The sequence below is a fragment of the Aedes albopictus genome, chromosome 2 (assembly GCF_035046485.1).
Source record: "Aedes albopictus strain Foshan chromosome 2, AalbF5, whole genome shotgun sequence".
Taxonomy (NCBI): Eukaryota; Metazoa; Arthropoda; class Insecta; order Diptera; family Culicidae; genus Aedes; species Aedes albopictus.
Window position 1 is genome coordinate 228,575,562 of NC_085137.1, and position 15,256 is coordinate 228,590,817.

Consider the following 15,256-nt stretch of genomic DNA (forward strand, 5'->3'; position numbering starts at 1 on the left):
GCTGTATGGTGCTTGTTTTGCAGTCGTGTATTAGCTTATGATTTATATTTGACTAGCTTTCCTTCTATTCAGCGTTGACTGCTTTTACTCAATGGTTACACAACAGAAAGCAAATGACTGAAGCTTATAGCGCTGAAAATGTTAGTTGGGATAGGCCTGAAGATCTAACGGGTGTCCACTAAATAACGAGAATGGTTTTAGCAACTGATTAAAAAATTACAAGCGCCCATAGAGAAAAAAGTTTTTTTATGCAAAACAATCATCTATTTATCCACAAAGTCAGCGTATTTTTTATTTTGTTTCAACTTATTCTGTTCTGTAGAAAACGACATTGAAACAGGAAGCACTAGTTAAGCGCCTTGGACGGCTCTACCGATTGCTAAAAAAAAACCGTAAAAAAGTTAAAAGAAAACCTAAAATCTGTCCAGTTTTGAATGAACTCTACAACCTGGCATCCCTAGAAACAGATCCTGATGGAAATAGATGTAAACTAGCTAAATCAATAAGCATGAAATCATTTCACATCATTAAACGTACTTTTGCGTCATGGGCTGGATAAATCAATAGAATGCCGTGTAAAATATCAAATATTCACATCAAATCACATTTACACATTGAACAACATGTAAATGGTTTGTTATAAAATAAAATAGCACACAAAAAGGTCAACAATGAACCGCAGTGCACAAATTACATTGACACGTTTTTATAGGTTTTTATGATACAGAAAAATGGCATTTTTTGGAAATTTCAATAAACGTCATTTACGAGAAAAGGCTGCCATCAAAGCACTAAAACCAGTCAGTATCCCCAATTTTTTTTCCTATTGTTGTTTGAGTGTGTAGATGCTAAAGGTAGCTTGGAAGTCAATTATTTCAACTAACTATTTCACAGATGCAGAAAATGCGTGAAAGTTAAATTTTAAAAGTCGTACAAAGCAGTTGCTCCAACATCACTACACAAATATGCTGTACAAATTACTACGTTCAATTGTCTAAAATTTTATATTTTTCCATGAAAGTACAGTGTTAAACCTTTATGATAGATAGATTCAGATTGCCGTTTTTGAAGATCATATATTTTTAAGAGCACTTTGGAAGCATTCTCGTTATTTAGTGGACACCCGTTACTAACGTATTCAATCAATTGTTGTTACATTACTGATACTGTGTAAAGTCATACAGATTTATAGAACACGGAGATGTCAAGATGTTCTAGGTCATCCAAGAACTTCCGCGAGTTAAGGCCTATAGATTATAATCAAGCATAATCAATAGATTATTGTAATATTACTGATGCGGTATTTAATTTGCGGTATTTAACATCCTAAAGGTCCATGTAGCATGGTACTGCAGAGAAGTTATTTTCATAGATGATCTAGTGCATCCAAGAACTTCTGCGAGTAAAGGCCTCAAGATCTATAAACAAAATCAATGGGTAATTGTTGCATTACTGATGCCGTGTAACATCATATAGGTCTATGAAGCATGGTTCTGTAGAGAACTATTATCCAAAAAAATCTAGAACAACTTCTGCTAGTAAAAGCCTTAAGGTCTACAAGTATTAGAATGAAATGTTGTTACATAACTGATGCGGTGAAACATCCTACAGGTCCTTGGCGCATGGTTCCGTTAACGTGTTCTAGGTCATCCAGAACTTCAGCAAGTAAAAGCGTAATTTGAGAAAATTTCAGAAGAAATTGACTAAAAAATTGACTAAAAATTTGCGTCTGGTGAGCATTCGACAAGAGTGGAAAGTGGCAACGTAGCAACAAACCGAGTATTGAGATGTGTTTGATTTTGTGTTATCCAAATTGCGATATTCAAATAAATGATGATGCAAGTAACTGATTTCGGATACTTTATTGAAATAACAACAAAACATGTAGCATTGACAAATCTCAGTTCAAATACTTTATTGATATTTTTTTTTGCATTATAGAGTAAGTTCAAATTTATAAATAAAAAGCATACAAACAAAATTATGATACTGTTTTGTTGATGATTCTGCGGTTCTGGCAGAAGAAAGAATCGAGAAGACGTGGTTTTCTCATCATCTTGCTAAAAGGGTCAGATTTCTTTTTTTGGATTGTAAGAGAACCAGCGTTAAATGCAAGGATACGATTTAATGATTCGTACAGAGAGCTTATTATACGCCATGATACTGGAACAGTCATATCTTATCTAGAGCATCGGACTTTTACATCAAATACCATCAATCTCAAATAGTTCGGTTCTCCTTACAACTGATTAATATTGTAAAACTTATCAATATGGAGTAAGCAATGATGATACCTCTACTGCTACGGATTAAGTAAATCATAGTCTGATTACTTTCAAACCTTGTCAAAAGCGATCAATGGGACATCAATGTTTCAGTTTTAAATGTTTTTAAGAGTTTGTTTTTAACTTTTGCCTATGTTTCAATCTCGGTGGTGGTCTGGAACAATTGGCAACATCTGGCGTTGGCTCGGATGCAGATTTCATTCCTAGTCGTGGCCATTGCGGCGGTGCGACCTGGAACGTGATCTTGTCGCCGAACGAGGTGTCCTTGAGCGACTACGGGAACGGCCCTTCGAAATGGACCGCCGGGGTGACTTGCTGTGGTCACGGCTCACAGAGCGATCGTTCCGGCCGGACTTCCTTGGCGTCTTGGACCGGGAACGGCGATCACGTTCGCGCTCGCGGTCGCGGTCACGGCTACGGCTGCGGCTGTTGGTCTTCGAGCGAGTTCGGAGCTCGCGGGAACGCGACCGAGGAGTACGGCTGCGGGATCTAGAGGGCAAGCGATGAAAAATGAAAGCACGTAATGTACGATGTGTAAACTGAGTTTTCTATTTGTGGCAAATAACACTCTTCATTTCTAGTTTTGGGTAGGTCTAAGTTTCATCCTTTGCTCTTATTTAGAAGGAGATTTTCATGATATCAAGTCAATGCTGAGAAACGTTATTTAAATGTTGAAGTCGCTTATTAAGCTAAGGTAATACCTAATTCCAATTAACCCAGGAGCATTTGCGTCGTGTACTGAGTACACGAACCATTAAAAATGCACGCTTGTGATGCACAGCATAAATGTGGTGTCGCTGATAAGTGTTCGAAGACGCGTCTGTTATAGGGTTAATTTGTTACCAGAAATTTCTATACGAAGACGACAGGGAAACCCTTTACAAATTGCCATAAAGTAACGTGGAATACAGGCTTTCTGTGAGTTTTGTGTGTTCTAATCAGCATTTAACTAAGATTATTTTAGAAATTTTCAGGAATATAGAATAGCATTACTAATGGTCAAAAAAGGTTAAATTGCTAAACATACCTAATGAATAAGCTATACATTTTGAAGGAAAAATCTATGTACGAAAAAATGAAACTTTAATTAAAAAAGCAATTGATTCAATAGAGATACCATTTCTCAGCGAAGACTTTGTTATAGATTTGAGCCTTTTTTTCAGAAATCAAACAAAAATAGGTAAAATTTACTGGTCGAAAAGAAGTTGCTTTTAAGGCTTTAAGGTTTTCTTCCTAAAATCAAAATCACACTCATTATCTAAGCCTGAAGGCAAATATTGTTCAAAATATATCTCTAGAGCGATATGATAGGTTGATTTATCAATCTTGCACAACTAGCTTTTTAAGCAATATTTATCGTGAAATAACTACATGATGCTTGGTTGAGTAAGACGTTCAGCTAAATGCATCATTTCAATCAATAGATTCCACACGTATTTTTTATACATGGCTTGCCTCTACAAAAAACTTGTATTATATCAGTTGGTAAAATCTCAATAAATAAACAAAAACTAAACAAAATCAACACTCACGGGAAGTTTCAGTAGAAAGACTCATGACGAAATGGTACTTGATGCTCTGGAGTAGACTTTTACACAGAAGACTTGTAGACTAACTAAGCAGGGGACGTATTCTAAGGTGAAGTACTCTGGCCTGCAACGCAAGTTGCAGTCAAGCAGATCTCGGTGCTTTCAGCGCAGACGAAGAAGCGGTTGCAACTCGGGCAAACATTGCGTTCGTCCCGTGACGACTCTAGCCGACTAGCCGAAGCTGAGGAGCTTTGAGAACGATGCTTTGCTACGCAGACAACGCGTGACATTGGGCTCGTCGCTGATTCTGCGATGATCTCGATGTCTCTCTAGCTACTCGTAGGGGACGGTTCGATGCGATGAATTTCCGATAACTGATTCAACGTGCTCAACGAGGGCGTCGATGCTTTGTTTAGGGGTATCCAACCGGAGGACGGCGCAATTCACGTTGAATCAATCAGGAAATTCGTCTCTCTGTCTCTCTTTCGATGCATCGCTCCCTACTCTAATGAAAATCAATTCCAGAATAAAAATCGGCTTTTCAGATTGATTCAGAAAAAAAATATGCTTATTGACGGATGATGGCATTGCGAGGATTATAGGTATAGTAAATACCGTTTTGATATTAGGTCTTTCTTACACAGTTTACCAGTTAGCTATTGAGATTTTTGGGCATATTCTAACTGTTTGCCGTAGCAAATTCAATCGGTCTGGTATCAATGATCAGTCAGAACACAGTTCTAGCGTAATATTTGAGAAATCTGTTAATGCAAAGCCTTATCTACACAATAACAAAAATATTTCGCGGACCCCCGAAATGTTCCCTGACGGAACGTTCATACGACGATTGAATTGCACCGTAACATCACGTAATTCCAATCACTTTTTACCCTTCTTACACCTATAAGAAGGGTATAAATATCGCTCGAAAAATCGACTTTCGATCCGAGGCAGAGTCTCATATACCAATGAACTCAGCTCAACGAACTGAGCAAATGTCTGTATGTGTGTGTGTGTGTGTGTGTGTGTGTGTGTGTGTGTGTGTGTGCGTGTGTGTGTGTGTGTGTGTGTGTGTGTGTGTGTGTGTGTGTGTGTGTGTGTGTGTGTGTGTGTGTGTGTGTGTGTATGTGTGTGTGTGTGTGTGTGCGTTACAAAAAAAGTCACGCGCGTTTCTCAGCCGTCTGTCAACCGATTTGAGTTCTCTTGGAAGCAAATGAAAGCTACTACATCCTAGTAGAACGCTATTGATTTTTTTTTTCGATTGGACGTTTGGTTACCGAGATATCTTTCAAAGAGTACTTAGGATTTATACAACTAAACCTTTTGTGATTTTTGACTAAGTGTATCACAATAAATATCTTAGCCGTCTGTCAACCGATTTCGGTTCTCCTGGCACCAAATGAAAGCTACAACATTCTAGTAGAACCCTAGGGGAGGAAGGGGTAACCCCGTCACCTTAAGTATTTGGATTTTTCAAAATAAATGTAGGGCGAAAATTGATATTTTCAGTACGCAGATTATTTGATTCATTAGTTTTTTATAAGACTTGTGCATTGGAATTGTCAAATAATGTTTATTCTGGCGAACAATGCACATAACACAACCATAATAAATATTCATGTTTTTAATTCAGTGCGGGTAAGACCGTCACCCCTATGGGGTAAGTCCGTCATATATATTTTTATATTAATACTTTTGAAGATTTTAATTTTAAAATATTTTCAATACATTTTTGAAGTGCAGTGATGGTTTACTCATCATTCTACAGTTGATACTCTTGTTAAATCACTGGTCGGGGGGGGGGGGGGGGGGCGAAATTGGAATTCGCCTAATAGGAGACTAAGCTTATGGGATTTGGGCTTATGGGGGTGTGGCCAATTATCCCGGGTGTGTTAACAGAGAGCGCAATACTTTCTTCGGCAAAGTTTTAGGGTTTGAAAAGATCTACCATTTAGAACTTAGGTTCATATGATTAGTTGGTAACTTGGCCGCCAGAGGCGCCATCAACAGTTTGATGCTAAATTGCACTACATGAACCATTAGGTTGTCAACCAATCGTTACGATGTGCGACAGCTCAAGACCCTGATAATTAGAAATAGTGTCTTCGGAAAAAATATTGGATACGCTAATAACTTACAGATGATGAGTTACAAAGTTCGAAATTCCTCCACTGGGCGGCGCTAGTGGGCATGTAAATTTTCCAAACCTCATATCTCAGAATCCAATGATTTGGTGTCTTCGGCAAAGTTGATCAGTATGACATAGACTTACATAAAGCGGGACACGTGGTTCAGGATTCTGCCATTAGGCGGCGCTAGTGAATATGCAATCGCTGAAAAAATAATCCACAAATTATGCCCTTAGAAGGTCCAGAAAGGAACAGGAAGAGTCCAAGCAGGAACTCCTGGAGAAATCCTAGTAGATTTAGTTGGATAAATCGTAGGAAATACTGAAGGAAGCCTTAGAAAAAAACCCCGCAGGAATTCCAGGAGAAACCCATATGGGGTCGTCCATAAATAACGTAACATTTTTTGACGATTTTTGACACCCCTTTCCACCCCTCGTAGTCTACTTTCCAATACGTAACACATAGCTAGTAGCATAATTCGAGACTACAACTCATCCCCCCCATAAAATGCTAAGTCATTTATGGGCGACCCCTATAGAAATTTCCCTGGTTGGTCATCAGTTTGTAGTTGCGTGGCATCTAATAGAAATGCCTAGCCAGTTCAACAAACATCCGGTCATCCGAAGAGCATGACGATGTTACCCCCGCCGATGAGTGACGGGCTTACCCGAAAAGGCCACTTTTCTTAAATTACACCGTAATTTCTGAATAATTGTTGAAACTGACCATTCAATGTATCTTGGCACTAAAGAATAGTACAGATGAGAATACATGATTGATGAAAGTTATTTTTTGCACTTCTTTTGTATTTCAGAAGCTAAATTCTACCGACGAAATATTACATCCGCCGTTGGTACAATGACGCGTGCGTTTGTTTTGTTTATTTTCTTCGTGTTTGACAGGTCAATTTTGGTATCATTTGTCTCGAAAGAGTAAAAATGGTAAAAACAAATGAGGCGTGTGGCCAAAAAGCTACTAAATCACTGTTTTCTGGTAAAATCATTGGGGTGACGGGCTTACCCACCCTGACGGTGTTACCCGCTTTTCCCCTATACAATTTCATTAGGATTGGACATTTGATTACCGAGATATCTTTTAAAGAGTACTTGGGAGTAATACAGGTTAACTTTTTGAGATATTTTTGACCAAGGGTACCATAATAAATATCTCAGCCGCCTGTCAACCGATTTGGGTTCTCCAAGCACCAAATGAAAGCTACAATATTCTTGTATAAGGCCCTGAAATTTTATTTCGATTCGTCAACTTATTATTCCTTTTATGTTAACCTTCAAAGTATTAGGTATTTGAAATTTGTAATTTTCTCTCAAATACTAGTTATTTATAGTTTAACATTAATCTTGACGTAATGCACCTATGAATGAATAAGAAGTAACCATCCATCAATAAATTAATAGTAGGTACATACAGAGCCGTAGCGTGCGGTTGGCCAGGTTGGCCCCCGCCAAGGGCGCTTGCCTCAGTGGGGCGCCGAAAAGGCCTAAATCTAGAAAGAAACAGGATGATGCTGTTGTTTTCTTGAATGTTATCAATATTTCACTATTTACAGCATCTAAGATAGATTGCGTGTTTTTTACGTTCTTCCGTATTCTAAAAAATCAGATTCTACTAGATTATTTTGATGCTACCTGGGAATTTATCTACTAGTTTATGTTGAAATTAAAACTATTTCAGATTTTTATGTGCAAAGAAAAATCAATCTACTTTCAAAATTCTAATGAAAGCTTCTTTTTGAAAATTCGAAAATGTTCTTACTGGGGAATGTCTAGAAATTACTTCTGAGAGTTGTCTTCGCATTCATTGAAATATTTTACAATGCCCACTAAAAGAATTTAAAATGGAAAATATTCAGATGATACAAGATGAATGAACTTTCCCAAAGGTTTAAATCCTTTCAGTTCATCTTATTGTTATTTAAAAAAAAAAGCAGAAATCATCATGTCTTTTTCACTTCAAAAAACTATCAGTAAGTTTTTTTTATTTTCACAAAACAAATACAGGGATTTTATTAATTTTTTTATCAGGTTATTATTAGAAATTTGTCGCTGCTGTTTTTCCAAACAATCTTTTAGAACTTTTCAAAAGTTTTTTCAGAAATTCCTCTTGGGATTTCTTTGAAAATCTCATTGAGAAACTCTCACGGTAACTCCTTCAGGAATTCCTAGAAAAATCGAATCAAAAACTCTTCTGGAGATTCCTCTTGAAATTTCTCGAAGATTTTTTTTCCGAAATTCTTAAAGAACTTCCTACAGAAACATCCTCAAGGATTACTTCAAAACTCTTAAATGGATTTGCTTCAAGGGATTTCTACATAAACTCCTGCTGAGACTCATTTAGAAATCCCACCGAGATTTTCTTAAGAAATGCCTCTGAGAATTTCTTCAAAAAATCCTACAGAGAAAATCTTTTAAAAATTTCTTCAGAAATTCTACCAAAGCTTTCTTCAAGAAGTCTTCTATAGTTTCCTTTATAAAAAAAAATCTGTAACATCGTTTGGAAAATCTTGCATTGATTCCTTCAGAAATTGTCCCATGTCCTCTAGAGTTTGTTCAATAAATTTCTGCTAGATTCTCTCTTGAAAAGCCTTCATCGATTTCCTCATAAATTACTTCAGAAAATCATAAATGCGGAATTCCTTCAGAGATTTCTCCAAGTATTACGTGAGAAAATTTCTCCACAGATTTGATTTTTCTTAACTTTTTCCAGGAATTCCTTCAAAAATTCTTCCAACTCTTCCTTTATTGATTTCTTCACAAACTGCTCCAGCAATTCCTAAAATTTTCTCCGTGAAATCCAATGGAAACAAGAGCTAAAACGTCTCCTGGATCTTTATCAGGTATTCCTCCGGATATTTCTGCAGGAATTCCTCCAGAAATTCTTGCCTAATTTCATTCAGTGATTCCAGCATGTACTCTTCCAGAGATTCCAACAAAAACGCACATAGAAATGTTTGCAGAAATTCTTCCATGTATTCCTCCATTTCCATGGTTCATCTAATGATTACAGAAAATTTTCATACCGGGGAAATATTTTGATTAAACTTCCGAAGCAACCTTTGGTGAAGTTATTGGAAAATTTTGATAAAACCAATTAAACTTATCGCTGAAAATTGGTAACATAGATAAGATTGATAAAAACCTCCAAAACCCAATTAAGTATTTTTGAAAATAAAATTCAGTTGAACAGAAAATCCAGAAAAAAATACTGTACGACTTCTTGAAGAAATTATTGCATCATTTATGTTAGGAATCTGAAATGTCATTTCTAATTATTGTGCCGATCTTAGTGGAATTCTTGAAATGCAAAATATATTCGTACTTATTCGTACATTGTGGAAAATGTTTGGGCGACTCCCAAAATCCAACTTCTAAAGAAACTTTGAAAAAAAAATTATTAACTACAAACTTTTGCAAATCCACAATGTTCAATTAACGTGGGGCGTCAATCTGGATGTTTGCCAAGGGCGCCATGGGACCACGCTACGGCTCTGGGTACATATCAATAAGATAAATAATATACACATGAAACCATCAAAGATCGGACTCGTATTCGGGGCTTGGATAAAAAATCAACTCGGATAATTAAACCATGTTTTTTACTTCATTATAATAGCTTAGCGTTTATCGCATAGGAAGCTGTCCGTCTAGTTGTTCTTCCAGGAACTTCTTTCTGGAGATTAATACCGAGTTTTTATCCGGGATTTCATTTTTTGATTGTTCCAAAAATACAATCTCGGATTCCTTCAGTAACTCCTGCTAGAGATTTCATTTTTTATGTTTTCTGTGAATTCCTCCAGATTTCTTCATAGATTTCTTCCGGGAGTAGGTATCACCAAGAAATACCTACTTCTGAGGTTCTTTAAAGTTATTTAGGAATATTGTCGGCTGGGAATTAGTTATTTTAAAGAATATGAGTTTAACTGGGATTTGGGAATTCGATCCAGGGATTTCTCTAGGGACTCTTGAAGAATTTCCAAAAGAAAAAAATCTAGAGGTTTCCCTCAAGGAACTTTTACCGGATTTTTTGAAAGCACTCTTGAGCGAATTTGAGGATTTTAAGGCGGAACTTCTGAGTGAAGGATTTCCAAAAATAACTCCCGGATAATTTCTGTGAGGAACGCCAGGAGGGCTCCCACAAGTAACTTCTGGATTATTTACAGAGGGATCTCCTGGAGGATTCCCAAAACCAATTCCTGGAGGACGTCCAGAAGGAGCTCTTGGAGAAAGTGTCTACTTATAAGACAAAATAAAATTTCCTGAGTTTTCCAGGTTTTTCCAGAAGGTAATTTTTTAAGTTTATAATTCTAAAAATTGCCTCAAATTTTAAATACTTTTCCAAAATTATATGTACAGAAATATCGTCATATTGTAAGTAAAAATATTATGGAAAATGCGCAAGATTTATCTTTCACTGCATGGCTGAATTCGTCCCAGAACTTTTTTTTGCTGAACCTATTCGAAAATAGAACAGAAATCATTTAAAGAGTATTTCCAGATTTTTCCCAGAGTTGTTTTGGCTATGTTACAAGAAATTGCTCCGACATTTCTACCGAAGATTTCATTTGAAAAGAAATGACATCCAAACACTCTAAAAGTCAAGAATCCAATCCGTAATTCCACAGACCATATGACCATTAATTTCCTAACACAGTTTGGAAACGGGACTTGGATCACCGACGAACCGACGTGACAGCTGAAACAAACAATTTCAAATTTGTTGTCCCCGATGCCATGACGAAAAAAAGCCAAACACTACCGCCACCTTCATAACGGTTCGCGTTGATTTGCTAGCTTGACCCCAAACCCCTGTGTGTTCATGTAGGAAGAGGTTTGCGTCTGCGCTGATTTGACAGAAGGGTTCGCTCGCTTTGCTGGTCGACCGTTAACCCTCTCTTTCCCATGGTAGCACAGGTAATCCACTACTTTGCACTGTTCATACAAATACAGGATAAGTTAGATCATTACCATTTTTTCGTCAGATGTGTGTATATGTTTAATGAACTATTATGCCAGATTTGGTCAAAAATTCTCTGCTCGTTTTTGTTTTAGAGTTAAATGAACAGTGCAAAGTAGTGGATCACCTGTGCTACCATGGGAAAGAGAGGGTTAAATTGAGGGGGGACAGTTTTGAAACACCACTGTCACGTCGGTTCGTCGGTGCTTGGATGCCTGATCTCTGCGCTTGTGGTGTAGTTTTGTTGATATTTCGATGACAATCTCATGGAAAACTGGATGATTCTTCCTTGAATTTCTGACGGGATTCCTCCTTCCTTCTTTCGCAGGTTACCTACAAGGTTTGCATGAGTTTTTATTTTTCTGGCATTCTCTTGTTCTGCCAAGTTTATACCCAGAGGTTTTTTTTTCACGAAATTGTTCCCATGAAGTTTTTTTTTCGAAATTGTTTCGGTTTTCTTTAGGGATTACTGAGAGTTTTTCCTGGGATTTCTATCAGATTTTTTGCAAGAGTTTTTCACAGAGTCTGTACTAGGAGTACCTCCCTGGATTTTTCCAGCGATTGTTTTTCCGAAATGCGCCTAAAGTTTCTCGCTGGATTCCTCCTGAAGGCTGGTGATAAACGTATCAAAGTTTCTTCACAAATTTCTCTTAGTGGTTCCAAGAGTTTCGCTCGGTATTTTTGCGAGGTTCTTGCAAAAGTTCTACCAAAAAGCTTTCCGATATTTCTCTTGGATTTCCTCGCAAAATTTTGCCAGTAGCTCATCCCGGAATTTTTTTTTTTGAGATTTACAGAGTTCTTTTTTGAAAACCCTTAAAATTCTCTCCCGTGATTACTCCCAGAACGACTCCCAATTTTTTGCTCGAAATGTATTTGCGGAGTTTCTCGAAAGATTTCTGCTGGATTTCTGCAAGAAGTTCGGGTGTAACTATTACAGATATCCCAAAAAGAGCATCCGAAATTTTGAGACGACTTCCGATAGAGAGTTCTGGGAATAATCCAGAGAAAACCTGTAAAAAACCAATCTCAGGTGGATCACTGTAAGAAATGCGCTAAATAACAATGGGTAAAAGCCTGAAAAAAGCTCTAAAAGATTTCACGGAAGGCACTTCATGAGAAATATCAGCAATAGCTCCTGCAGAAATCCAAAAAGGCAAATCTTGAACAAATGTCAGGATAAACTCAGAAAAACTCATCCCAGGACCAACACCGAAAGAAATCTTTTGAGAGAAGTCTCAAGAGAAAATACGGAATATATTTCAGATGGTACTTAAAAAAAGAACATCTCGCGAGAACCTTTAGGAAATATTCTGGCTAAAACTCCTGTAGAAATTCAGGAGGAGAGGGAGAAACTCAAAGAAATTTCACGAAAATTTATTGAAGATATTGCAATGCCGGAAAAACCTGTAAACGAAAATTCTGGGAAGAAATTCTGTACGATCCCCGTGGAAAGCTCCAGGACAAATCGCTCGGAAGTCAGGAACCCTGGCAGATGTTCAAGGAAGAATCCGAGAAACAAATGTTCGAATTTTGGAAAAAAGCTGGTAGAAATGCTGAAAAATCTACGGGCGGAGTTAAAAAAAGAATACTAATAAAAATGGCGTGGCAAAACATGAAAGGAATCTTGTGAGAAATTCCGGGTACTCCAAAGAAGTATTTCTAAAGAAGTTCCAGAAAGGGCCTCTTGCGGAAATTTCCTCCATCTAGGTTTTAAGGTATTAGATTTATCCACTTCCACATGGAATTTACAGTATCTTACCGGAATCGTCAGCTTTCCGAAAATATCTGCTAGTTCTAGGAGCTCTCCTTTTTATCTGTATTAACGAGATTTTTAGCCCTAGGCTAGTTCATCTCGGGACATACGCTTTACTTCCCTTCCGAAGGAAGAACTCACATTTTGTGAGTTTGTCGGGAGTGGGATTCGATCCCAGGTCCTCGGCGTGATAGTCAAGTGTTCTAACCATCACACCAGATCCGCTCCACAGCTCTCCTCTTATTCATCTTGCATGGTTATCCAGAATCCTTCTTGATTTTACTTGTCTTTGGAATAATCATCCGGAAAAAATTTCAACGCCTTCACAGAAACACAAGCTTCCAGTAAGAACTTCAAGCATTACGAAGAAAATATTCGGTTTGAAAGTTCTTACTACAAAGAATGCAGTAAGCTCATGTTTTAAACAAGTACACTACATATTCAAAATCATGTTTGTTTATTCCAACAATGTAGTAAACTCTGCGGACTCATCTTTTGAGTAGTTATACAAGTTAAAAAGTTCGATACTTGTTTTTCATAAAACCCAATGGTTTATCTTAAATTTTTAGTTTTATATTTCCCTAAGTACCTGTTCAAAATATTCCCTGAGTGTTCCAGGTTTTTCCCTGTCAAAGTAAATTCCCTGGGGATTCCCAGATTTCCAGGTTTTAAAGGTAGTAGACACTCCGAGTAAGAAACTCTGGACAAATTTCAAAGATGAATAAAGGAAGAACCCTTGGAAGAACCCGGCATAATCTCTTGGAAGATTTCCAGAAGAAACTCCTGCTGCGTACAAATAGGAATCCTACAAAGAACTCGCTGAGAAATTTTTGGATAAGTCCCAGCAGGATTTCCTATAGAAATGCTAGAAGAAACCCTTTAAAGAATCCCAGAAGGACCTCTAGATGGAATCCTAGAAAAACTTTTGGAGGAATCACAGAAGGAAATTCTGGGGCAACCCCAGAGAAAACTCCAAGAGGGAAGGAAAAGATTTTCTGAAGAGATATCAGAAAATCTTGGAAGAATTTTGGCAGGAAACTGTAAAGAATCGGAGGAACTTCTGTAAAAATTGCAGAAAATTCTTGGTGAATCTCAAAAGCAACTCTTAATGAGTTTCAAGATGTCTTGGTTGAAACCCAGAATGATTTCTAATACGTTGTAAAAATCCCCGAATAAATACCAGAACGTGGCTTTTAATAGTTAGTCATAATATCATATTTTGAAAGCTCCTTGTATCACCTACCAAGAAATCTAGAAGTATTCCGTCTTCAATTAGATAATATCACCCTTCATTCAAATATCATACAAAGAAATTGTTCTGTAGAATATGGCGTCTTTATCCTACGCCGTCATAGAAATTGAAAAGATTCTCAATCGTACATACATATTTTCGAGCTCAGCCATCTTTAACCAAGTATTGCTGAATAGCTGCGAGTGCGATCCCTCGTGTGACCAAAGTGTTTGGTACCGCATTACAAGTCTAGCTACTGGATCTTCAGCATTGAAACTGTGCTTCAGTCGTAAATCCTATTCCTATGAATCCCTATTCAAATATTACGCTAGAACCGAAGAACCAAAGATATCTCAAACGGAGTAAACTTCTTCAAAGTTCTTCATTTCCAACCGAAACTCGCAACGCCTTCCTAAGCATCATTTCGCTGCAATATACATTAATAAAAACAACTTTTCCAACTTACCTCCTACGTCCTTTGCCCTTGCCCCTGCAGTCACGAGCATAATGTCCTCTTCCGCCGCACTCATAGCAGCGATCGTCCGGATTGAACGCTCCGCGACCCCCCTTGCCGCGAGGTGGTCCTCCGCCGCCACCACCACCACCTCCGCGGAATCCACGACCGCCCTTCCCAGTGGACAACTCTACCCGCACGCGCCGACCGCAGACGGTCCTCCCATCCAGGCCACGGACCGAATCTTCGGCGTCCCGGGCATCATCGAACTCCACGAAGGCGAATCCCGGCGGGTTCCTGGCCACCCAAACATTCCTCAGCGGACCGTAATAAGAGAATGCATCTTCGATTTCCTGCTTGCTGGCGTTGTTACCGAGCTCACCAACGTAAACCTTGGCGTCGTGTGGATAGCGAGACATTTTCTTTGACTGCACGGAAGAAAAGAAAGATGGACTCCATGTTGGAAAAACTCCCAAAGCCGGAACGGAAAATCGAAAGACTTACCATCCTGCGCTATCCGCTATTATTTCAAGAATTTTACCTCTTTTCCAGAAGTACCAGCGGTCCGCGGATGCTGTGGTCCTATTTTTCACTAAAACTGAAGACAATTTCCTACGAAACTATCTTTTTGAACGGTTCCTTCCCCAATCAATCTGCTACCTCCGGGCAGAGAAAACGATGGAAAGAAAAAGCCTTGAAAAAATGCCGCGACGCATCACGCAGCTGCCCCCTCTAACTGTCATACTGACACATGAAATGTAACGCATCAGCTCATAACGCCTTGGCAAGGTTGCCAGTCGATATGGACCAGTAGGTCTGTGCCAAAAAGGGAGAGAAAAAAGGTTGCCAGTACATTATGAGCCTCTGTACGATTTTGCCCTGTCCTGCTCACTTCCACAGAAAA

At 38.2% G+C, this 15,256-nt stretch overlaps 1 protein-coding gene across 2 annotated transcripts; it reads right to left on the minus strand.

Annotated features, from left to right (window-relative positions):
- Window positions 1-1,885: 1,885 nt before the first annotated feature.
- LOC109432880 (probable splicing factor, arginine/serine-rich 6) lies at window positions 1,886-15,050 on the minus strand. Of its 2 annotated transcripts, none has more exons than XM_062851250.1 (3): window positions 14,857-15,050; window positions 14,365-14,780; window positions 1,886-2,774 (listed from the first exon to the last, which is right to left on the minus strand). In XM_062851250.1, exons 1-3 carry the CDS (start codon window positions 14,857-14,859, stop codon window positions 2,489-2,491), a joined length of 705 nt encoding a protein of 234 aa, XP_062707234.1. In that variant the 5' UTR covers window positions 14,860-15,050; the 3' UTR covers window positions 1,886-2,488. The 2 variants fall into 2 exon arrangements, with proteins under 2 accessions (XP_062707234.1, XP_062707235.1); XM_062851251.1 differs by having other exon boundaries at window positions 14,894-15,045.
- Between the last annotated feature and the right edge of the window lie 206 nt (window positions 15,051-15,256).